We start from the raw sequence: 25,263 nt of genomic DNA on the forward strand, positions 1-25,263 counted from the left end.
ACAATATGCAACAAAAAAGGCAATTATAACCTGTCGCAACCCCCGATCCCTGATCCCTGGGAACGGGCGGCCGCGAGCCAGTTTCGGTAGTATCACGTTATTATCCAATTTGGCAGCGGAAATTTTCATCAGGACCGTAGTTAGGAAATATTGAATCAGAGTAAACCACCACATTTTATAATATTAAATACATGGGTAAAACCCAAGTTTTCAGTACACACATTTTATAGGAATAAATCCTATTTTATTTAATAAAAACATTTATTTTATTAGGTAACTTTATTGCCACTTTTCCAAACCTCCAGTGCTGTCCAGCTGGCTTCTATTTGGCTTTCACATTTTGTTACCTGAAACGCGTTTTAAAAACATTTTGTCAGTGGGAAATACTGGTGAGTGAATCCCAGTTTAATCAAGTTTAAATAAAAAGTCACAGTGAACAGTATTGAGGGCGATCCCGCAATTACATTTGTTTCCAAGTTATATCAATTATCACCCGTCGGTACTGTCAGACCTGACTTGTGGAAATGTTACTCCTTGACCAGGAGGTGACAAATTTTGTATACAAAACCCCAACATACCCACAATAATTGTATTCTTACAAATACTCAATAACTGTTATTCGCATGGAAAGGTATTTAAGGTTTTGTAAAAACAATTAACATAAAGGTTTACAAAAGGTGGATCAACTCACATTGCTGTTTTAGATTATCCTTTAGGGTTTCCTGGTGTTAATCTAAAAATTACACAAATGCACGTGTGTTAGTATAATAACCCATTTTAACATTTGTAATACCCTCCCCGAGACGGCATTCCAACGACTACGTCGGGCAGAACCACGACAGCCGTTACGGAACCCTAGATCAATCGGGCAGAGTATCTAATACGTCTCCAGGGGTTGTAATACTTACATCGTAGCAGAACCTCGCTATTTAGGGGGTATAATACCCGGGTATAATAACTTCCTACAGAAATTTAGATTGAAAGAAAGAAAATGAACGATCGGAACTGAAGGTCCGTTGCCTTCTTATATAGGGCTGAAATCTGGTCTCCACGCGGCCCGCGTAAAGCACAGGCCAAGGTTACGCGGCCTGCGTCAACCTTGGTCAACATAGTAGCTTAGCTGGGTCAGCTTGTAGACCCGCCACGATGTCGACACGTGTCGGCTCAGGGTGTCTCCGTGTTGTAGGTCTCTCGCGGCCCGCGTACACTTAAACGGGATCTTACGCGGCCCGCCTGAACTTAAGTTTCACCGAATCCAGCTATGAGCTTTAATACCGCCCGCGTAAAGTTGAGGTGAGGTCCTACGCGGCCCGCCTCAGCTTAAGATTTATTGTTTTTAATTTATTTTATATGTTATAATCTATTTTGGGCTCGGTTTTCACATATGGGTGTAATATAAGGCATATTGGGATATTTTAAATAATTTTAGGGTGTCGGAAAAATTATAAGGGTGTCGGTTTACCGAGGGTTGTTATATAACCTATTTTTTTCTAATTGATAAAGGGAAACATATTTTCAGGCGTAATTCATCATACAGTCGATTAATTAGACAAATGACACAATATTTAAAAGGTACCGGATGAGCGGCTGGTGGCGACGACGGAGTTGGCAGTTGTTGCAATCAGAGCGTGTTATACTTCCTTCCATTATGTGTTTATTTGTGGGTAAAATTGTAAATTAAGTCATACATAGCCCAATCCACATTAGGTACCGGTCGATTCAACGGTGGGGGTGTGGAGGTGGGGTGTGTGCAGGTGGTGGCAGTGGTCTGGTGAGGTGTATGGCGGTGGTGGTCGGTCTGGTGGTAGTGGTGGTCCGACAATTAGAGAAAGAGAGCTTGTGTGTGTGTTGTGTGAGAGAGAGAGAGAGGTGTTTATGTGAGTGTATGTATAATTTATAAATATATCTATATATATAATTTTTTATTATTTATTTTAGTACTTAGGGTAAAATGACCAAAACACCCTCATGTGGGGTCCATTTGGTCATATTTAACCATAAAAACTAACTGGGTTAGGGCTAAAGGACATAATGTGCGAGGGCTTGCAAACATCGAGTATGGTCTTTGTACTTATTAAAGACAAAGGACACAGTTTGCAATAAGTAGCATACATAAAGGACGATTTTTGTAATTTACTCATTATGTAAAGGGTGAGCACCAGATTCAAACTTAGGGTGAGAATTTTAACAGCATATAGTGATCCTTTGGAGTAAACTAAAAATCCAGCTAATCCGCCATTCAAAAAAAGTAAATTTCCCTCAAAACCCAAAAAGTAACGTCGTTAAATGCTCCAATTAAGTACATATAAAATTACCAAATTACCCTTAGTTTAAAAAAAAGTAAATAAATTACGCAAATACCCACCGTCTATTTTCCATCTTTTTCCCTCAACTTGCAACTTCTCCACTACCATCACACACACATTCTCTCTCCACCAAAACCACCATCCTGGTTGTAACATCCCACATTGGTTGTGAAGGGGAACGAATGCTTCCTTATAAGGGACTTGATACATTCACCGTCATGGCGCGTTTTAAAACCGTGAGGGGTAGGCGCTTAGGGCGTGTTGGCTGCAAAAGCGGACAATATCATGGTGCGGTTACGCTGGGCTGTTACAGATGGTATCAGAGCCAGGGACCGGACATGTGTGCCAGCAAGGATGTTGGGCCCCTGTCACACCCCGATATTTCCACGTATTACCGGTGGTCCCGGTGGGGAGTATCGTGACGTAGTTGATATCATCATGGTTAAACATACACATAATAGCACAGCGGAAGTCTTGGAATACAAAAATATTATTACAAATTCGAATGTCTGAAAATATCAAAGTATTTATTATAGACGAGCCTGTAATATCAAATCCACAGGTGGATCATCACAGAATGTATAAAATGAAGTTTAGCAGACTTTAAGGCATCTTTAAGGATTTGCAAAATCCTCTATTTCGACACCGAGCAACTCCCAGCCTATTACGAGTAGTACCTGCCACTTAGTCTTTTAAAAATACGTCAGTTTTCACTGGTAAATACAATTAACTGACTCTTTTGAAAAGAGTTTATGAAAATTGATTTAAGTGCACAAGGCACAAATCATTTATAACTAGGGACAATTATTTAAAGATAATCTTGCATACAGATTTACATGTTTGTCATACAATTGGGGCCGGTTTGGAAGCCAGTCGTGATTAACCGACTCACCACTTATAAAACCCACAAAGAAGTTATTCCCAACATGTGGGTTTATTTTAGCATTTGCATCTGTCAGGTGTATGCCTACACCCCGTGCATAGGTCGTGGCCACTTTCAAATGAAATGAGCCGAGGATATCCAGGACACGGTCGTATTAACCCCCAATGTTCATGTTATCAAACAAGACAGATTAAAATGGGTTATGTAAATTTATTAATCACAATCCGATTAAATGATTTCATACCCGACCAAGTGGTATTATTATAATACTATATTCCAAGCCTGTATAAGGGAAAATAAGTTAAAAGTATTTACCTGAGCTAATACTTGATTCACAGCAAAATAACTCAGTCGTATCCAATCTATCTAAATGCAGGTAGCTTTTACCGGGTGGCTCTAGTCTGGAGTGATGGTAATATATAACCAATTTAGAATGCTAACGGTCTTATTTAAGTCGTAGACTTAGACCGGCTAGCTTAAGGTATCTAAAGCGGTACGATACGCTAGATTAAGCGATGACCAGAATAGAATGTTATTTAGACTCAACAAGTACGAAGACTTGTATAATATGGGTAAACTAAACACATTCTGGATTTCGAGATAAAAATAATAAGGTTAAACCGTTTCGGCAAACTTACGTAAACTAGTTACATAAACCGATCCGAACGCGTAAATGCGTAACGGGCAACCAAATGAACCATATACAAGTCCCATATGTTATTATGCTTAGAATATGTTAATACATCAGTAGGATGTTAACATATATGCCCAAAAAGTATTTTAAACCAATTTAAGTCCCGTAGGGGCATTTTGGTCATTTTATCCTTTATAAAAGAGGTTTTAAAGCTAACTGAGGTTCTGGTCTTTAATAATCAGTAAAAATATTTATTTTATCACATTACATCAGTAACATATTATATATATATATATATATATATATATATATATATGTGAGGTTTACCAATTATGGCCAAACTATGCCCTGAAAGGGCATTTTGGTCATTTCACATATGCTTTTTAAGGACATTTTTGGAAGTTTGAGTTCATGACTTATACCTACTGTAATTATATTGAAATTTGTTTAAAAATTCAGTAGGTAACAAGTCTTAGGTGTTAATTATGGTTTAGAACCATACTATGCTCTTAAATAGCGTAAAAAACGCTAATTAACGATAATTAAGGTGTTTTATGGAAATCTGAGATTTTGATCAGTTTTGAATGCTCGAAATAATTTATTTATGTATAAAATCAGTAGGAAAAGGTTTGGCATTCAAATCATTTGTAAATCTCATTTTATGCATGAAAAGGGTATTATCATCATTTACCGAATTCCACAAGAACTCTATGATACGATCAGTTTATAATCTGATCAAAAATTCCAAAAATCCTTAAAAATAATATCTTAACAGTAGGTAATGAGTTTTGGGTCAAATCCAAGTTTAAACATGCCTTATGCAAGATATCGCAATTTAATTAATAAAAAGCTTCTATTTACGATATCGCGCATAACTCCTGTTTGAGACCAAGAACTGATGTGAAGTTTTCGGGATATACTTATATATCAGTAACAAAGGTTTTTGTCCTCTCATATTTCTAAAAATCTCATTCATATGTCGAAAGGGCAAAATGGGCATTTATAAGCATATTAACGGAGATTAGCATATAATTCAAACCATTAAGGACAAGGTAATATAACATTAGGGGGTTATACTATAACATAATACGGTCCTAATGGAATCTTAAAGCATAAAGGATTTAAGCTAGATTGGGTCAGAACTGAAAGTCAATGCAAAAGTCAAGCTTTTGCGACTTTCAGTTGCGAACCGACCCTAAACTCAGAATTGTCGGGTTGAACATGCTTAGACATGTCCTATTAATAATTACCAAGTTATTAGAGTGTTAAAATATGATTTATAACCTCTGCATCATTGGTTTTAATTTTTATTTATAAATCTGCCAAGTTTGACTTTTTACCTAAATGGTTTGACCCGACAATTAACTAAGCAAACAAAGGAATTTGGAGGTGCCCTTTATAAATCTGCCAAGTTTAATTTTTAGTTAGGGTTAATCACCTACCTAACTATGGTCACATACCCACATTCATTTCGAACAATGGCTGGACCTTTTGAGTTTAAACCGAAAGTCAAAGTTAATTTATGATAACTTGACTTTTCGGTTTTTAAAACATAAAACTGAACTATAGAGAGGGCTAAGACACTTACAACGGGTCCTAGCTATCTTTTCTACTAAGAATAAGTTCCACTTCAGATTAGGAAGCTCCAGGTTTGAGTGATAGGATGATAGAATGAAAATAACAATTGAAATGGATGAACTTTCATCCTTTATATAGGTTTTGGGAGTGATTTGGATCAAGACATGTGTTTGGAGGGTCCCTAGGATCACTACAGGTGTTAGCACAGCTGTCCTATTTGGTTTGGAGCCCAGGGATTCGAACTTAATTAGTTTAGAATGGATTTGAGTGATGAACAAGCAAGAAATAATAAAAAAATATATATGTATATGTGCAGATACAGGCCACGCGGCCCGCGTAAGAGGCGGCCCAAGGCCTACGCGGCCCGTCTGTAGGTCAGGCCCAGACAACAAGTTTGGCAAAAGTCGATTTTGGTCCCTGTGCTTTCTAAACTTCTCAAACAGCATATAATATGTTGCTGTTTGTTTAGTTAGCCCCCGAAATGGGTAGCCCAATGGCTCATGGCCCGTGAATAGGCCCAATTCAGTCCAAGCAATGTTTCAGGTTTATACAACATCAGTCCCTGTCTCTTTCTGAATCATTTTTAACTTCCAAATGTGACATAAATGGCCCAAAACTTCATGTATATTATGTATTATGATAATATAAGGTATAATTATCATAAGTGACAAATCTTAGGCATGCCCGGAAGTACGATTAATCATTGCGGAGTTCCCGGTTTCTTTAAAAGACCTTCAAGCGCGTAGTTTCACCCGTTGACGCGTTTAGTCCTTTTAACGCGTAAAGTGACGCGTAATAACATTTATCGATATCAAAATCTTCCTAGGCCCATTCTAGGCATTCCCGAGTGTATGCTCATTTATTACGGTGTTCCAGTTCGCATAAAAGATCACTCAAAGGTGTATTATCCGACGTTGACGCTTTTGGTCCCTTTAACGCGTAAACTTGAACATATCGTCATTTAATAGCATCAAAGCCCTATGTAGCTCATGCTAAGCATTCTCGAGAGTATGATAGTACATCAAAATGCTTCGGGTTCATTAAAAGGTCATTCAGAGGTATAATTAAACATGTTGACGCTTTTAACCCCTCTAACTTACAAACTTACGCGCAACTTTACTTATTGGCATAAAAGCCTTGAATGGCCAATATTAAGCATTTCTGAGAATATAATTAAACATTATGAAGCTCTCGGTTTGTTAAAAGGTCACTCAGAGGTAAGAATTAACATGTTGACACTCTTAACCCTTCGTCGCGCAAACTTTCAAATAATTACGCAAACGACTCCTCTCGTCTAACTAGTGGCTCGTTTGAGAATACGGACACCGTATAAGATCACTCAGAGGCCTAGTTTAGGCATGTTGACACTTTCAGTCCTTCAATATTCATAGTTTTTGTTTTTTGACGAAATTAGTCCCTCATAGTCAACGTTTAACTTTATTAGGGTTCATTACACGTGTCAACACATCATTGGACACGATTTTTACGAGGTGTTACAGCCCCTTAAGGAGGGTGGATTGTAACATCCCATATTGGTTTTGAAGGGGAACGAAGGCTTCCTTATAATGGGCTTGATACCTTCACCATCATGACGCATTTTAAAACAGTGAGTGGTAGGCGCTGAGGACGTGCTGGCTGCCAAAGCGGATAATATCATGGTGCGGTTACGCTGGGCTGCTACACTGGCATCCTCCACCACTACCATTACCATCCACCACAGCCCACCATCATTTTTCCCAAACCACCACCACCCCCATTCTGCCAAACCACCACCACCATATGCCTATACCACACCAAAACCACCACCACCTTCTCTCTGCCACACATGACCACCGCCATCCACCCTCCCTTGCCGTCGATCGGAACCATGGAACAGAACCCCCTTACTGTCGCTGACATCAAAGCTATAAGGCAGCACCATCCCATCCCATAACCTGAACACAACTGCCTTGCATCACCACCCACCCCACAACCTGAATGCCTTGCGATTTCAGATTATAGGATATTTCTTTGAGATCGATGGCAAAAGTGAAAGTGCACTAATTTTATCGTTATTTTACTAATTTCGTGAAAATAATGTCAAAAGAAGGGGATGGTTAATTATGCATCATGTGATGGCGTTGATAGCCGAAAGACAAGGGAGTACATGCACTAATTGGCATTTGTTTTAATTGTTGAGTATTATGTGCCTTATGTCCAAGGCTTGATACAAAACTACCATCGAGCCGGAGGTCTCACTAGAAGCAGCCTCTCTATTCCTACGGGGTAGAGGTAAGACTGTCTACATCTTACTCTCCTCACCCTACCTTAGCTTTGCTATTGGTAGGATTTACTGAGTATGATGATGATGATGATGATGATGATTTGAGATCGATGGCATGGGGTGAGGTGGTTTTAGCCGGATGAAGGTGGTGATTTTGGGGTTTTCATTTGATTGATGGCTTGGGGGTCGACATGTTAAGTCGTACAGAGGTGGTGGTGACGTGCTTTGAGCCGGAGGTGAGGAGGTGGTGATGATCATATGGTGTGCAATGGGGAAAGGGAAATAAAATAAGGGGTTGGGTGGGGTATTGCAGGTTGACTTGAGAAGAAAGTAGGGGTTGGGATGAGGCCCACATGAATTTAATGTTACACTTTATGGGTAAATAAGTAATTTCATATGTATTTAACTGAAAAATTTAACGACGTTAGCTACTAAGGACCACCCGTGTAATATTTTTACAGCCATCAAAACTAGGGGTTGTACAGAAAACCGACTTAACCGACCCATAACTGAATTAACTGTCAAAACCGAACCGAAAAAACCGAACCAAATAAAAAACGATGGGTCTATCAATGGTTTTTTCTGAAAACCGAAGGTAGCGGGTCAGTTATGGTTATCAATGTTTCTATACCTACCATAAACAAATTGAACCACCATGTAGTAAATATTTGTCGGATTTAGAATTTTTCACATTTTTTTAATATTTGATGTTTCTGATTGAACGTTTTAGTATTTATGGGTTATTTTATATCGTTTTTAAAAGAATGAGTCATTTTTAGCATGGGCGGCCCTGAGGGTAGGCAGGGAGGACCACCAGCCAGGGTCCGGAGGGCACATTATTTAACAAAAAACCCGATATGTATATGTAAAAAAAATTAATAAGGTATATCATTGCCAACACCAACATAGAGACACTTATAAAATTATTCTTATGGTTTAGAGTAGTTATTAGCCCATTGGCATCAGATTTAGACCTTTAGTGAACCTAATACCCAAATTCGTTAAGGCCTAAGGACACGTTTTTTTCAAGCTCAAACAGGGTACACGAATTCTCAAGGCCGACCCTGATTTTTAGCCAGACTTAAATTCATGGTTAACCATCCACAACCGACCCACTATAACCATCAAAATCGATTAACCAAAACCGTCATAACCGATCAGTTATGATTATCCATTAACTGGTATCGCAGTTACGGTTATAGTTTTAAACCAAAACCGACTCATACACACCCAAAACCCCAATTGTATACTTGTTAAAAGTTGAAGACTAACCATGTAAAATCTTCCATTCAAACCACACAGACCAATCATTATCATACATTTAACTCGTTTTCATCAACGACTCATAGCTATCCGCTATCCTATATTCGTATCCACAACGTTACAAAGTAGAAACTGTCAGACGACAGAAGATGGAAGCCATCACTTCATTGGGTCCCTTTCTTTCTTTCTTTCATTCCATCTTCAGATCACTCCAATTCATAATTCTTTTTCTTTGTGTATACCAAAAGCAGACTCATCCCTCTTCAACTAATAATCAATCTTCCCTTTTTCTGCAATCCAAAAAAAAAAAAAAAAAAAAAAAAAACAACACCGATCATCTATATATTCATAGCAACTATACTTACAGGAGTCATAATATCTGCCCAAAAATATTTACCCCTTACCAACTGCAATCAATATCATTTGTCTTCTTCTTCTTCTTCATGTATGCTGTTTCATTGCATTATTGCTTATTAATATTAACTGCCGCCATATAAATTATACATATTCCCACCATTCATTAAGTTGAAAATACTTGGTGGGTATACCTAATATAAATATTATTCTCATTATTTTTATTATTCACATTTTTTTTTGTCGGTGTAAATTAAAATTTTCAGATTATTAAATGCTTTCTTGAGCTCACACAAAGAATCCTGATCTTGGGTTTCTGTTAACTTATTGGTTTTTTATGGTTTTATATTAATTTTTTGAGTGATGCATATTGAAATTATTGATAAAAATGACAACTTTAGTCCCTGGTGTGTTGTTAAAGCTGCTTCAACACATGAACACTGATGTCAAAGTTGGTGGTGAACACAGATCATCTTTGTTACAAGTGGTGAGCATTGTACCATCTTTATCTGGTGGTGAGCTTTTTAAAAACCAAGGGTTTTATATAAAAGTGTCAGATTCTGTTCATGCCACTTATGTGTGTTTGCCTGACGACCAAACTGATCTTATTCTTAGTGATAAGATCCAGTTGGGTCAGTATGTTTTTGTGGAGAGGCTGGAGTCAGCCTCTCCGGTACCCGTTTTACGAGGGTGTCGCCCTGTTCCTGGGCGACACCCTTGTGTGGGTACCCCTGAAGATATTGTTGCCACTCATTCTTTAAGGTTTGTTAATAATAAAGGTTCTGGTTCTGGTTCTGGTTCTGGTTCTAGAACGTCGGGTTCCAAACCGGATGTTAAAAAAAGTACGCCGGTTTTGGCGAGATCTAAATCGCAAGTGTCGAAGGTGGTAACGGATTCGGTTGATACAAAGTGGTTGAAAGCGAAATCGTTTAATTCGCGTGGAGTGTCTTCGTCTTCCATGAGTTGTTACTCGTTGCCGGGTTCGTTTGAGAGGTTTTCGAATGGGATAAAGCAGCAGGCGGGTGTTAAAGGGTTGGATAAAACAGTTGGTAAGTTGAAATTGGGGGGAACTGTGAGTACTAATGTGATGAAATCTGGAACCGGAAGCTCGATAAAGAACGTTGTTTCGGGTGTTGAGTTGGGACATAAGGTTCTTAGGAAGAGTTGGGAGGGTAGTATGGATATACGGACTCCGAGATTGGATGTTAACAAGAAATATTCGAAGCCTGAAGCTCGGGTTACTTCTGTGAGTTCGTTTTTTAGTTCTTACGATGTGCATTTTGAAACTCATTGTTGCGATAATTAGTTGATTAAAGATAACGATATGCAGGTAAGTTTACATTTATGTTAGATGTGGCAAAAAGGGAGGGTCGGGTAATGGGTTCGGTTAGTTAGTGTATTAATACGATTATAGAAACTGTACTACAACAATAAACATATAATCTGTTGTATATAAAACGATGTAGGACATTGTAAGCATCTGAATACACGTTATGCTACTTTTGACCCATTTGACCCGTTTGCCCGGTTTCATTTTATAGCTACTAATTTTCTTTTACCGGTCCGGCTTGTCAAATTTCTTTCAACAAATGCATACTTGCTTCTCCAATTCTGATTGTTTTGACCCCAAATAATTAAAAAAAAATGCATAACGATAAGCACTTTTACCCGAACACTCAAAACTGATCATTGAATCTTGAAATCGCAATAATAATAATTTAAAACACATATCCAGCAAACACTTAATGGTATAAATGTACTATCGCGTGCCATGATTCTAAGGTTCGGGAAAATATTAAAAAAAATGTTGTGTTTTGTAATGTAAACCAAAAAATGCGTTATGGTAGCGTAACGCATTTTTTGGTTTACACTACAAAACACAACATTTGTTTTTTAATATTTACTTGAAGTCTGCATCGGAAGATTATTTGGATCAAAAGATTTACTTGGTAACTATTGCAGCGTTAACCCAAATAATCTTCCGATGCAGACTTCAAGTAAATCAACAAGTGAAAGGATGCAGACTACAAGAAAACCGACGAGTGAAAGGATGGCGTCTATAGAGGAAACTAAGATTCAAACACCTATAAATAGAGTTACTAAAGCTAGAGATTCGGTTGATAATGGCCAATTAAGTAAACATAAGTTATCATCTGGGAGGATATCGTCATCAAACGTTTCTAATAACGGATTATCGGGAAACTTGATTAAGGTTTCTAATAAAGGGTTACCAGGAAACATGATTAAGGTTCCTCTTAGTAACAAGAGGTTGACTTTGACGGATTGGTCTTCTCTCCCGCCACCTATTGCAAATCTTGGAAAGGTATATATGTTCTTGATTGGTATTTATTACTTTCTTAATTAGTTAAAATTTATCATACCCTCAACACCATCTAAATTAATTATCGTAACTTTGAAGTCGTACGTTTTATAATAGCTGAATATCTTATTCTGATGAGTTAATATAATATAATCACGTTCAAAACGCTCATTTAAACAACGCTTAAATTTGATTATGCAGGAAGTCATGAAGCATAGAGATGCTGCACAAATTGCTGCTATGGAGGCTATGCAAGAGGCTTCGGTTGCTGAAAGCATACTTCAATGTATAAGGTATTTTGTGCCTAAAAAATCAATATTTTATAAATTTACAAAGCAATATAATTATAAAAAAAGTAAAATGCCATTTTCGTCCCTGAGGTTTGGCCAGTTTTGCAACTTTCATCTAAAGGTTTGTTTTTCCGCATCTGGATCCAAAAGGTTTGAAATTTTGTCATTTTCATCCGGCTCGTTAACTCCATCCATTTTTCTCCGTTAAGTCATAGGTATTACCGTCTTTTTGCTAACTTAAAGAGCAATTTGGTCTTTTTCAACTTTATGTAAAAAGACTGAATACCCCTGAAAAAGACTGAATCGCCCTTTAAGTTAACAAAAAAAAGACGGAAATACCCATGACTTAATGGAGAAAAATAGATGGAGTTAACGAGCCAGATGAAAATGGCAAGATTTCAAACCTTTTGGATCCAGATACGGAAAAACAAACATTTGGACGAAAGTCGCAAAACTGGCCAACTACAAGGACGAAAATGGCATTTTACTTTTTTTATCCGTTTGACCCGTTTGGTATTGATCTTAATCAACCGTATCTAAACTTTTCAGAATTACAACATCTGCTTTCGTGATTTTATATTTCGTAACTCATGTTTTAATGTGACAGCTCGTATTCAGATATCTGTTCTTCTGCAAAAGAAGACAACCCACAGCCTACCGTCGAGCAGTTTTTAGCAATGTACACTAGCTTGAATAACGCTCATCAAATTGCTGAATCTTTATCGAAAATCACCATTCGGGATTCATCATCAGATTGTGAAGAAAACCCATCAGAAGAACAGTTAAAAGTAATATCAGACCGACAAAAACGAGCAAATCTTTGGGTTAACGCTGCTATAGTTACCAATTTATCTTCTTTCTCAGTGTACACCAAACAACCGCCATCTTCTACCGCCAATAAGCCCACACTAGTACTCGAGGGGTCCACCAAGACCCCATCACCAAAACCGCAAGTCAAACCCCGTCAACCAGTCAACACAAAGATCGCCAGTGCCAGCTCATCAACTCTGAAGTCCGTAGTTGACCAAAAGTCAACCGCCCCACCTCCAATAAAATGGGAGAAAGGGGCTGGTCTTGAAGAGACAGTAGAGCTTGCACAAATGTTACAAGCGGAGTCACGAGATTGGTTCTTGGGATTCGTTGGAAGATTCTTGGATGCTGATGTCAGCACCGCCACGTCATCTGATAATAGTAGGATTGCGGGTATGCTGACTCAGCTCAAGAGCATAAACGATTGGTTAGATAAGATCGGGACTAACAAAGATGAACGAGAAAATGATCGTTTCACCATAGAGCCGATCGATCGTATAAAGAAAAAGATTTATGATCATCTCCTTACACATGTAGAATCTGCTGCAGCTGCACTTGGTGGAAGTTCAGAATCATCGAAAACCGGAAGTAAAGTAAAAAAGTAAATGAATTTTTTTTATTGTGTATATATACAGGTTCAACATATTGTTGGGGTATAGAATCAAAGATTTGAGTGTTCATGTAAATATGTAATTAGTGAGAGGTGTTTAAGATGTGAGGGTTTTTTTTTTTTTTTTTTTTTTTTTTTTTCAGTTTTGACATTTTCTATTTATTTTGGGACACCACTGTTGAAATTATATATACAGAAGCGTGAATTCACAATACATATCGATGAAATGACTGTTCTCGATCGCTTACTTAAGTTCGTTTGATGTTTGATTGACGCACTTGCAAATCCAGTTGTTTTCAAGCACCCTATTTTTGTTTTTGTTGATAATTAAATCGCCGCACGTCAATTGAGTGTGTTAAAAACATCATTTCTTGTTTTGAAATACTTGAGTTGCTACATGCGAACGGTTTTTGATCAAAACACCAAGTTAGCCCTACAACTGGCTAGACCAAAACTAGATGTTGGCGATACCGCAATAATGTAAAGGACCATTCCAGATGTCTAGACAAGTGACACAGATAGCCAAAACCGCATTACCATTCGATTACAGACCTTCTGGGACACAGATGGTCCAGAACTATGCTAGGACGGTCATCAAACACGTAATGGTAAGTATCCATAAATGTTGCCGAAGTGAAGTTGACACGTATCCGAAATGTAACATGGTTCAGGACAGACACGCCTCATGTTGCTACAGTACTCACCTTAAATGTGGTATGTATTGGACCAAATAAGAATCCAACCTAAAAATATAGTAATCTTAGAGAATTAGACAAGCATTAAGTTTCACACATTTAATACCCTCAACTACCTACTCTCTAAATGTGGTCATGAGACCGAAACCTTCGTGACGAGGCTAACAACATTTTTTTCTGTTTCAGCTATGAACTGGCTACAGCACTTGAGTTCGTCCGCACAGGCTGTGGTTTGGTTGGATAATAGTTGCAGTTTTACCCCCTTTTTACGTCAGTTTATGTAGAGATACACAAATTGGGTTTTTTGAGAACCTAAAACCGGGTAGGAAGCGGGTCCAACAAAGTCAATAACCAGGTACGGTAGTAACCGGTTCCGGGTACGTTTGGAATTTTGACAGGGTTTAGAACGGTTTGGCTAAGTTTTTGTCGGGTTTTGGCCGGTTCGGTCCGGGTAGAGGTGGAACCGGGCCAGGTCTAGTTGAGTTCCTTTTTCTACACTCGGGTCGGGTAAGGTAGGAACCGGTTCCGGGTCGGGTTCGGAACCAGGTTTTTTATACATCTCCAAGTTTATGCATCTATTTTTATATGGAGTTTTTTTTTCAAAGATTATACTTGAAAACAATAACAAGTAATGCTTCATTCTTAGCTGTATAAAACCCAACACTATGCATAGTTGCTAACACAGTCTTCCAAAATGCTACTAGATCTAATTTCTTATGTGCAGGACAGGAGAAAAGGGTATTATGGGAATTATTTAGAAATTATCCTTCGCCTGTCGGATCACACCTAACGCTTCTGCGTCACTTGCATTGGCTGGAATATTCAACGCGCACCGTATTTCTTCGCTTGACGTACGCAGAAAAGGATTGCATAATTTCTCCCTCTTTAAAGTGGTTGGAATCTGATGCACAAAACCAAGAGTCAGCTTAATTATTATAAAAAAAAAAGGAAAATGCAGAAACACATGGTCACATAATAACTGAATGAGTAAAATGCCATTGAGGCTTGGGTAGTTTTGCGACTTTCGTCCAAAGGTTTGTTTTTCCGCATTTGGATCCAAAAGATTTAAAATACTGCCACTTTCATTTGTCTTGTTAACTCCATCCATTTTTCTCCGTTAAGTCAGGGGTATTTCCATCTTTTTTGTTAACTTAAAGAATAATTCGGTCTTTTTCACTTTATGTCAAAAGACCGAATACCCCAAAAAAAGACTGAATTGCCCTTTAGGCTAACAAAAAAGACAGAAATACCCCTGACTTAACGGATAAAAATGGATGGAGTTAACAAGCCGGATGAAAATGGCAAGATTTTAAACCTTCTGGATCCAGATATGGAAAAACAAACCTTTGGATGAAAGTCGCAAAATTGGCCAAACCTCAGGGACGAAAATGGCATTTTACTCTAACTGAAAATAAACTGAAATTACCGTGGGCAAGTTCTTTTTACGGAGATTAGCTACATTGGCTGCATATGACTCTAGTTCTTCATTACCAGGCTCAATAGATAGTGCAAACTTCGAATTACTCTGTCAACAACATGCCCATAATTAAACATACAAGCTTAATTGTAGACAATAGTGGAAGAGAAATCGAAAATGTTGCACATGATTAAAAAAAAACGAAAAACTTAACTTACCAATGTATATTCATGCCCGCAGTATATATTTGTGTCTTCTGGCAACAACATTAACTTTTCAAGGGACAGATGCATCTGAAACACCAAAGAGAACATTGTTACACGCAGCCAGGGGCGGACCCACATTGGTGCCACCGGGGTCCCCGGACCCCAATCTTTTTAAAAAAATAGTAAATTCGGTATATTAAATTGTATGTGGACCCCATAAATACAATTAGGTGGACACCATAGAAATTAAAAGAAAGCTGGTGTAGTGGTAAATCTCCCTATTTTCCACCAAGAGGTCATGGGTTCAATCCTTGATTAGCCCATTTTTCTTATTTTTTTTTTTAAATCTAGTTCAAACCTCACTTTAACTCGACCCGAAGGAGGACCAACCCGAAAATGGACCCCATTGAAATAAAATCCTGGGTCCGCCACTGCACGCAGCATTAGTAAATGTAACAGTTTTGTTGAATGAGTTATTAGTGAATTCCCAAAAAATGAGTGAATTTAGAAAATATTCAGAATGAGATTTCAGAAGGTCTATCCACATAGCATGTGGACATTGTTAACAGATGTAAGGAAATATCTAGGAACCGCATGTTGTTTCATTTGGAAAGGAACCAAACACCAAAATGAACAAATCTAACCTGAATGCATAAACATGGGTCGTTTTGGGTCTTTTGTAAAATCACCATGGGTTGATTTGGGTTTCTTTTTAGCAATTAATGGGTCCATATCAAACGGCGGTGTTTGGATGCTATGCGGAGGTCGTAACGGATCGATGGTGTAACCGGTGAGTGTTTAAATGATCACTCAATGGCTGACAGTTATGAACCCAAACGGGTCGACATATGCGAGAGATTGGGTGGAGCGATTTCTGAATTGGAACCGTATGAATCATGAATCGTCGCGGCCTCGCCAGAAGAAACAATCGTTGGTTGTTCTTTTTTCAATTAGTATGTTTGAATATTTGAATTGTGTTTATTTGCTTATTATGTTTTTTTTCTAATATAAAACTGTTTTCTTTTAAGTTTAATTGAATTTTAGTTTTTCAATTAAAATGAATTTCTACTCAACATCTGTTACAATTTCACTTTCTATTTTAGTTAAGAAAACTAAGGTTTTACCATAGAGATTCTAATACTGCTGGAGTGGGTGCAGACACCAATTTGTATAATGACTCGAACCAAACTAACCCTTTCCTTAACATGACCTGTTCTAACCCGCACCCATTCTGACACGAACCCATTTTGACCCATCACTACACCCAACCCGACCCCCCCCCCCCCCAAATTTTGCCAGGCATAATCATTTTAGATGCATAATTTTGATGAGATGAACAAGTCACTACCACTTAACGTTACTGACAGGATTGAGGATACAAAGTGATAGATTTTAGGTACGGTTTGATAGGTTTAACACTTGTTCTATTCACAACTATAAATCATTATAATATACACGGGAGCTTACCTGTTCAGGTGTTCCTTCAAATAGTTTGCCACATGACAAGCTGAATAAAGTGTCTCCAGTGAAAATAGCCCCCGAGGCTGGAAAATAGAAGCTAATATGGCCTGTAAGCACAATACAAATAATAAGTTGTTACTACAATTATCATCATTGCTTTTTTATTTTATATTTTGAGAATCTCTTTCAATATTCCTAAACTTAACCATTTAAAAACTCTGTTAACATGACTACCAACATATCCAAATGAGTAAAATGCCATTTTCGTCCATGAGGTTTGGCCACTTTTGCGACTTTTGTCCAAAGGTTTGTTTTTTCACATCTGGATCCAAAAGGTTTGAAATCTTGCCATTTTCATCCACCCAACTAACTTCGTTTGTTTGTTCTATTAACTTGAAGGGTATTTTAGTACTTTAACTAAAGTACAAGTTTATAATGCATAAGGTACATCATCTCTGCTTCTCTCTCTTATTTTTTTACTTAGTGTGTAATATATATAAATAAATAAATAAACAAAATAAATAAGTAAAATGACAAAAATACCCTTGACTTAACGTTAAAAAAATGGGTGGAGTTAACGAATTGGATGCAAATGGCAAGATTTCAAACCTTTCGAAATCCAGATGCGAAAAAACAAACCTTTGGACGAAAGTCGCAAAAGTGGCCAAACCTCAGGGACAAAAATGGCATTTTACTCTATCCAAATCATGTTTCAATTTCTATGTCAAAACATGGATCGCCAATTAACAACGCAGATTGATGTACAATGAAACTCAAAAACTTCCAACAATTTTGCGTTCAAGAATCCCTACACCATAGTGGCAATTTTTATCACAAGTCCAAATTGGTAGTTTTGTTAACATGCAAAAATCATTCCAAAGATTACCGAGGAAAATTACAAAATAGAAATAGAGTGAAGTACACGAATGGTCCTTGTGGTTTATCCAAATTTTGGATTTAGTCCCTAGCTTTCCAAAAGTACACAGATGGTCCTTGTGGTTTGCACTTTGTAACGCATTTAGCCCTCAACTATTTCCAAAAGTACACGGATGGTCCCTGTGGTTTGCACTTTGTAACGCATTTAGTCCCTAACTTGGACATGCTGCCTAAAACCTTTAGATTTGTTAGCTGGGGACTAAATGCGTTACAAAGTACAAACCACAGGGACCAAATCCAAAATTTTGGTAAACCACAGGTACCATCCGTGTACTTCACTCATAGAAATATTTCATTTGTTAGCCTATGTAGTTAATATCCCGATATATCAACCGATATATTAGTGACATATCGGTTATCGGTCCCCTGCCGAGATATCGGTACAAAATATCGGTACCGATAATATCAGCGATATTGACCAATATTTAACCGATATTGGACCGAGATTTAACCAATATATCACTGATTTTCCCGATATCAGTACCTTTCTTCTTAGTTCTACTATCTGTCTTTTTTCTTATTGTTGCTATTAGTGTTTTAAGTCTTAATTGTTAGTTGGTATTGTTAAATGTTAGTGTTTTAAGTCTTAGTAAGTTCCTACTTACTACAATTGTTAATGTTTTGCAAGTTGCAAAAGGTTAATTTGTTAATGGTAGAAGAGTATACTGAATTGTTAGTGTTAAATTGCTATATATTTAAATTTAGCATGATATTAAAATTACCGATATCCTACCGCGATCACCGATATCTCAAATATCGGTCCTTGACCGATATCCAATATTTTACCGCATTAACTACTTAGTTGTTAGCTAAAATATCAGTTTGAAGGATGCTTATCTAAATGTACGAATTTAGCAACAAATGAGTAGCAAATATGGAAAACCTTTAGTGTGGCCCGGGGTTGCGATAACATGCACCTCGTGTCCTGCAAACATCCAGGTATCACCGTCATTCAAGCTGATATCAATGCCGGGAATTCTCTCTCTGTCTATATTTGATCCAATTACCTGCAAGATTGCAAACACAGTAGAAACTAATATAAAAAGATGTATGATTTAACAAACTCTCACATCATAGTTGTTAAAAGCCATCGCCTCTTGCGCCTAGGCCCATTTTTCAGGCGAGGCGAGGTAGTTGCGCTTTAAGTTGAGGAAATTGCGCTTTAACTCTCCAGGTGATGGTTCAGGCGCGCATTCTGGCAAGATTCCTAGATTCCGGAGAGTTTCCGGCTAAATTCCGACAAGATTCTAGCCAAATTTCTACTTTTAATCAAGGAAAACTACTTTTCTACACTAATACACTAATATTTTGGTACTAATTAGATGATAATAAGTGTTACATAATAGACTTTCTTTATTTTATTTGAAGAATGATATTCTTTTTCTAATACATAATAAATTTTTTAATATTTTTCATTATGCGCTTTATTTTTCTCAGACCCTCGCTTTTTTTACGCTTTGCGCCTAGGCCCCAGGCAAGGCCTATGCGCCTTGAGTGTGCCTTGTGCTTTTAATAACTATGTCTCACATAACACAAAACAGAAAGTTTGACCTGGACTTGTCAAACATTTATCAACAACTTGTGTTGTAAAATATTAAGATTGAACCTTAAATTCTTAGTTATAGTTGACTGATTGCTAAATATATATAATAGAGTAAAATGTCATTTTTGTCCCTGAGGTTTGGTCACTTTTGCGACTTTCATCCAAAGGTTTGTTTTTTTGCATCTGGATCCAAAAGGTTTGAAATCTTGACATTTTCATCTGACTCGTTAACTCCATCCATTTTTTTTACGACAAGTCAGGGGTATTTCCATCATTTAATCTTGCCATTTTGATATAAATAAACAAAACATATAGCTAAAATGACAAAAATACCTTTACTTAACGTAAAAAAATCGAACGGAGTCAACGAGTCGGATGAAAATGGCAAGATTTCAAAACTTTTCGATCCAGATGCGGAAAAATAAACCTTTTGACGAAAGTCGTAAAAGTGGCCAAACCTCAAGGAAGAAAATGGCATTTTACTCTATATAATACTACAGTTAAACGCTCGAATTACAGTAAACAAGATAACCAAAATGAGTCAGAAACTCAGAATTACTTTCACAATGACAACTAGGGAATAAACAAGTAAATTATCTTTAAAAGTCCCTAGTAGATTATTAAGCGAAAAGTTCAATCACATAAACATTACAAATTGCAACGAAGAATATATATTACTCACCTTAGCCCCGTACCTTGATTTCAAATCCACATTCCCGCCAGTGTGATCATAATGATGGTGTGTGTTTAAAATGTAGTTGAGATTTCGATTATTTCTGCTCAAAGCATCTACTATTGGTAGAGATTCAGACGGATCAACCACTCCAACAGTGCCGGTATCTAAATCGTGCAAAAGATATGCATAATTGTCCTGGAGACATGGTACCTAACATAAGTCAAAAAAAAAAAAAACTTTAATATGAGTGTACGATTGTTGAAGTCATGAAAAACACAGAAGAAAGAAAATGGTTTAGAAACTGCAAGATTTGATGAAGTGAAAAGTTACCAATTCAATTTGCAATGATGAAGACATGTTTGAAATGCTACACAAACGAGAAACACCAAGAGATCGACTGACTCCTCGCAAGGTTTTAAACGGAAATGAAAACAACTGCATAAACCCGTACATAAGGTTTTTCCTAAGGCAGATTTGCCTCATACCTGGCCATACGCATACTGTCCTTCTTGCCTGACGCATTAGAAAACAAAAAAAATATTCAAATTGCATACTAAATAACGTTTAACAAAATACAAACGTTTGTATATGAATTCATCAACGATACCATATTACTGGCATCAATAAAACTATCTTCTAGTATTCCTTCTTTTATAATACATTAATACATATTTCATCAGTAAGCCATAATGTTGACCTAACTCTTTAACAACTAAAGAAATGGAAAAATGTAAGTTACCTGCTCTTCCAAACACTATCCTGGATAGGCATATTTTCTAAGTTGGTTGACTTATCTATTTTCCAATTTTGACCACTTCTTCCTGACATTTCCCCTCACAATTTTTCCTAAACAGATCAACAAAAAGCCCTAAATCAGTAAACCCTAACGCTACAAGAGTTTAACTTAATACAACCATACGAAAAACCGATATTCTTAACCACATATATGTGCAGCATACAAGTACAGCTGCAGAAACCTGCCCTATCATATGCATTACTCCTAAAACCCCCAAAATTCATCGAATAAACTAAAAAATCGTACTCTAATTACGCAATTACGCATGACCTAATGGAATATTCCACATTAACTATCTTATTCCAGAGTAACTGAATCTACAAAACCTCAATGACGATGATAACGAAGTCAATTTTCAAGTGGCAATTATACATAACACACACCGTTTATAATCATGAACTGATTGAAATATAAAGAAGAATCTGTATAAATAACGAGAGTGAATCACGAATCTTGAAATTGTTGAGAATATATGTGAAATTAGGGTTTAAATTGAGGGAGAAGAAGAAGAAGAAATTACTTGAGCAGAAGGGAGTGCAGACATGGCAGTAGGGAGGAGTGATCTGCAGAGTAATTGCATTTTTGGTGCGACTTTTGCTTTTGTAATCTTTTGAGAGAGAGAGAGAGAGAAATGATGAGCAATAAATGGGTATGGGTTAGTGTGTTTCCACCACCACACCATCCACGCTTTTTATTTTGGCTCATTCTATACGCACCCCCTCTTCCTGATTACACCCCCTTTGTGACAGGAAAACTGTCGGTCCCACGCAGGCTCCACCTGTAAGTATGTGAGAGGAGGGGGGTGAAAAAAGTAAATAGGGGGTGTAGAAAGTAGCACCCTTTATTTTTTTCTCTTTTTCATAGCCTTTTCTATGCTCCATGCTTTTTATTTTTCTCCTTTCTCATAGCCTTTTCTATGCCTTTTTATAATTATTAAAGGGTGCTAATATTAATACATAGGAAAACCTTATTTACACATAAGTCCCATATAGAATTTAAAAAACTAATAAAGTTCGTGCCAGCAGATTTTGTCAGTTTTTTTAATTCTATACGGGCCGTATAACAGTATACGGCCCGTATACACTATGTGTAAATAATTTATCTGGTCGTATACAATATATACGAACGATGTATACGGGCCATATACTTTTATACGGCCCGTATTTTTCGAAAATTAGTTTTTTCTCAAAGTATTTAAGGGATTTAAGGTGTTAATCACACAAGACATTTTACAGTCGTGAGGTGGTTAAACCTTTTTTAAAAGTAAAAAAAATAAAACATTAACAACTAATAAAGATTGATGAACAAAAACTGGCGTCGTATGACTGTAATAAAACAGAAGCTATCAACGCGGGGTTACGGGCATGGTGTTATTCTTTATTTAATATTTACAGCATAAAAGGAAGGGTGAGGCATTTGATGAGAGTTGTAAGGAGAAACGTTGAAATCAAGGGTCCCGTCATTACAACCACTTGTTTTTAACGAGGATGTAATGCAATGATAATGCAATTATTCCTCTCAATTGAATAGACAGACACTTGCTTCATATGACTCACTTGAGTCGTCTCGAAAGTACTGAACAACCGAATAACAGCTTCGGTTCCATCAGCCTGTACCGAAGAAACCAAATTCGCAACAATGAGTCTGAGTCCATTGTTGTTCGTTAATGTTTCGAATCATCATAGAAGACCTCCACACCCCCACCGTTGAGTCGACCAGTACCTAATGTGGATTGGGCTATGTATGACTTAATTTACGATTTTACCACAAATAAACACATAATGGAAGGAAGTATTACACGCTCCGTTTGCAACAACCGCCGGCTTCGCCGTCGCCACCAGCCACTCATCCGGTAACTTTTAAATGTTGTGTCATTTGTTTTAATTAATCGACTGTATGACGATTTATGTCTGAAAAACTGTTTCCATTTAACACTTGGAAAAATTAGGTTATAATTACCTCTTCTTGTTGCATATTGTGTAATGAGAGGTATACTCTGATGAAATTAGCTTCTAAATTAAGGTTTTGTGATGTTTCTGTCACACCCCCAAAATACCACATGCGGGAACCCCGCGAGATGTGTGACGTACCAGGATTCGAGCCACCAATCACATTGAACCACGCATAGTATTTAAACAAAACATGTCATTAATTACCAATAGTGAATGTCAATCATAAGATTATTACAAAGAGTTGTGTAGCGGAAGCATATAGTAAATCGTTTAACAACTGTTTCATAATAAATGTTCAAAAGCAATGTATCAACTATATGTTAATCCAAGAACCTCGATCCATGACCACTCCAGCACTCTCAGATAGCAAGTCCATGTCACGAATTCTAACGACCTGCAAGCATGCAGACAAGTGTGTCAGACTACGCTGGTGAGTTCAAGGTTTTGTTAACAGGTTGTGTGACCATATATATGTTAATGCGATTCAACGTTGCGATACGATGTTGCTCATGCTAGATACCCTAGGGAGTGTGCCCATATGTATCCGGGGAGTGGGTACCCCTTAACGACCGATTGCTATGTTGCCTTCGTTAGATACCCTAGGGAGAGTGCCCATATGTATCCGAGGAGTGTGCCTCTAACAACCATAGCCATACCCAGATAATTAGTTCACGCCCGTCCTTACGGCCCGGTGTGAGGTTTCCCACCTAATAGCGCTATCAACTAATTACCCCCATTGCCCTCCAGGCAATAACCAAACCGATTAAGTTGTTTACCCAATGTTTCCCTTCCAAATGTTTACCAGTTGTCCCAAACCACCGGGACGCATGCTTGAGAAAATGCAATGAACTCACCTTTGGTTTGCTCGGTATGATTAGCGTATGTGTTCGTAGTTGGGTCAATCCAATCCTATTATGATTTCAATACCAGTCAGTTACTTACCCAAATAGATCGCATATTTTTCTATTATGCAAGTATGAGCAACCTAGCACGTATTATCACACAAGTTATAACGAATGTTCAAGTCACTCGCCACACCAAACCTTTTACCGTACTGTCACACTTTAGCAACTCATTTACCTTTTACCTACAATTAGTTGGTTGGTTCACGTATACGTTCTTGTTTCAAACCTTATACCATAACCGGCCCAATACTTTGTAATTTACACCAATTAATCTGGCCAACACAAATCACTATCATTCCTTGACATCAACTGTAACCTAGTTTCATGCAACAAATAATTCAAATCACATAATAAGATGCCTTAAACATGTTGAACGATCAGCTTATTTGCCAACCAAATCCATAAACATCACACAGTGGGTAATATCATATCAAAACCATTGAAGTCCTTTAGTGACACACAAGCCGTAATGATCAACCTTAAGATTATTACTTTATTCATTGGTGATTTAAATATATCATTGTAATGTAATCATTTAGAATCACAATTATTCTATACCCTTAAGAAAAGAATGTTCATATACAGTTAGCGTAAATATATTAGAGCATTAAATCTGTATTGGTCAATCATTTAATAGATCTAAAAAATGCAGCAATCAAGACACAAATAGTTATGTTAAAGACACATCATAATGTTCCTTTGAATCACATACAGAACAGTTGGTATTCATTACTCTTAAAGACACAAATCATCAAGTCAAAGCAAAAAAAATCTAGCATCATATATAAGCAGATCACAACACTTTATCTATATTTCATATAGTTATCTTATAACAAGTCAAGATCATGTCACAAATGCACATAAAGCTAAAGTCGCGATCGAACCGAAACCGAGATAACAAAACCTTAATGTGAGACTACGAAGTAGGGAGGCACTTACCGGTGGTGATCTTGGGTGATAGTTCCGGTGCGTCGAAGAAGGAAAGAAGAAGAATCGGCAGTGAACGGTGCTTCTTCTAGGGTTTTCGATGTAAGGGACGATGGGTGGGGGTTTCCTTCTGTTGCCGCTGTATGGTTAAGGGGAGGTGGAGTCGTGGGGTTGTTGTGTGATAAGGGTATATGACTTGATAACATGCATATTATACGAATACTAAAACAGAATGATGGATGGCGGTTAAGTAAATGGGACGATCAAATTCAGGATATGAGGTAGGCTTGAGTGTTGATTGGGCTGGCACTTTCAAAACGTGAAGATCACATGTGCCAGCAACATTGTTTTTTTTTTCTTTAAACAAATTGTACAATTATTATTATCCTAATTGTTTTTAACTTAAATAACTAATATATTATGCGTAATATAGTAATA

The 25,263-nt window shown here is 37.3% G+C and overlaps 2 protein-coding genes and 1 long non-coding RNA gene across 4 annotated transcripts; 1 reads left to right on the forward strand and 2 right to left on the reverse strand.

Annotated features, from left to right (window-relative positions):
- Positions 1-8,924: 8,924 nt before the first annotated feature.
- Positions 8,925-9,473, reverse strand: LOC118485494. The gene is made up of 2 exons (XR_004876368.1): positions 9,332-9,473; positions 8,925-9,217 (listed from the first exon to the last, which is right to left on the reverse strand). It is a non-coding gene; the product is annotated as an uncharacterized LOC118485494 (long non-coding RNA).
- LOC110899849 lies at positions 9,173-13,379 on the forward strand. The gene is made up of 4 exons (XM_022146743.2): positions 9,173-10,527; positions 11,272-11,604; positions 11,803-11,894; positions 12,499-13,379. The coding sequence occupies exons 1-4, from the start codon at positions 9,670-9,672 to the stop codon at positions 13,304-13,306; spliced, it is 2,091 nt and encodes a 696-aa protein (XP_022002435.1). The 5' UTR covers positions 9,173-9,669; the 3' UTR covers positions 13,307-13,379.
- A 1,239-nt stretch (positions 13,380-14,618) lies between these two features.
- On the reverse strand, positions 14,619-21,716 carry LOC110899850 (probable hydroxyacylglutathione hydrolase 2, chloroplastic). Of its 2 annotated transcripts, XM_022146745.2 has the most exons (9): positions 21,562-21,699; positions 20,985-21,091; positions 20,576-20,758; positions 20,252-20,455; positions 18,910-19,033; positions 17,097-17,197; positions 15,642-15,716; positions 15,433-15,531; positions 14,619-14,907 (listed from the first exon to the last, which is right to left on the reverse strand). In XM_022146745.2, exons 3-9 carry the CDS (start codon positions 20,726-20,728, stop codon positions 14,761-14,763), a joined length of 903 nt encoding a protein of 300 aa, XP_022002437.1. In that variant the 5' UTR covers positions 20,729-20,758; positions 20,985-21,091; positions 21,562-21,699; the 3' UTR covers positions 14,619-14,760. The 2 variants fall into 2 exon arrangements, with proteins under 2 accessions (XP_022002437.1, XP_022002436.1); XM_022146744.2 differs by lacking the exon at positions 20,985-21,091 and having other exon boundaries at positions 21,562-21,716.
- Positions 21,717-25,263: the final 3,547 nt, after the last annotated feature.

This window comes from Helianthus annuus, chromosome 13, assembly GCF_002127325.2.
Source record: "Helianthus annuus cultivar XRQ/B chromosome 13, HanXRQr2.0-SUNRISE, whole genome shotgun sequence".
NCBI classification, from domain to species: domain Eukaryota; kingdom Viridiplantae; phylum Streptophyta; class Magnoliopsida; order Asterales; family Asteraceae; genus Helianthus; species Helianthus annuus.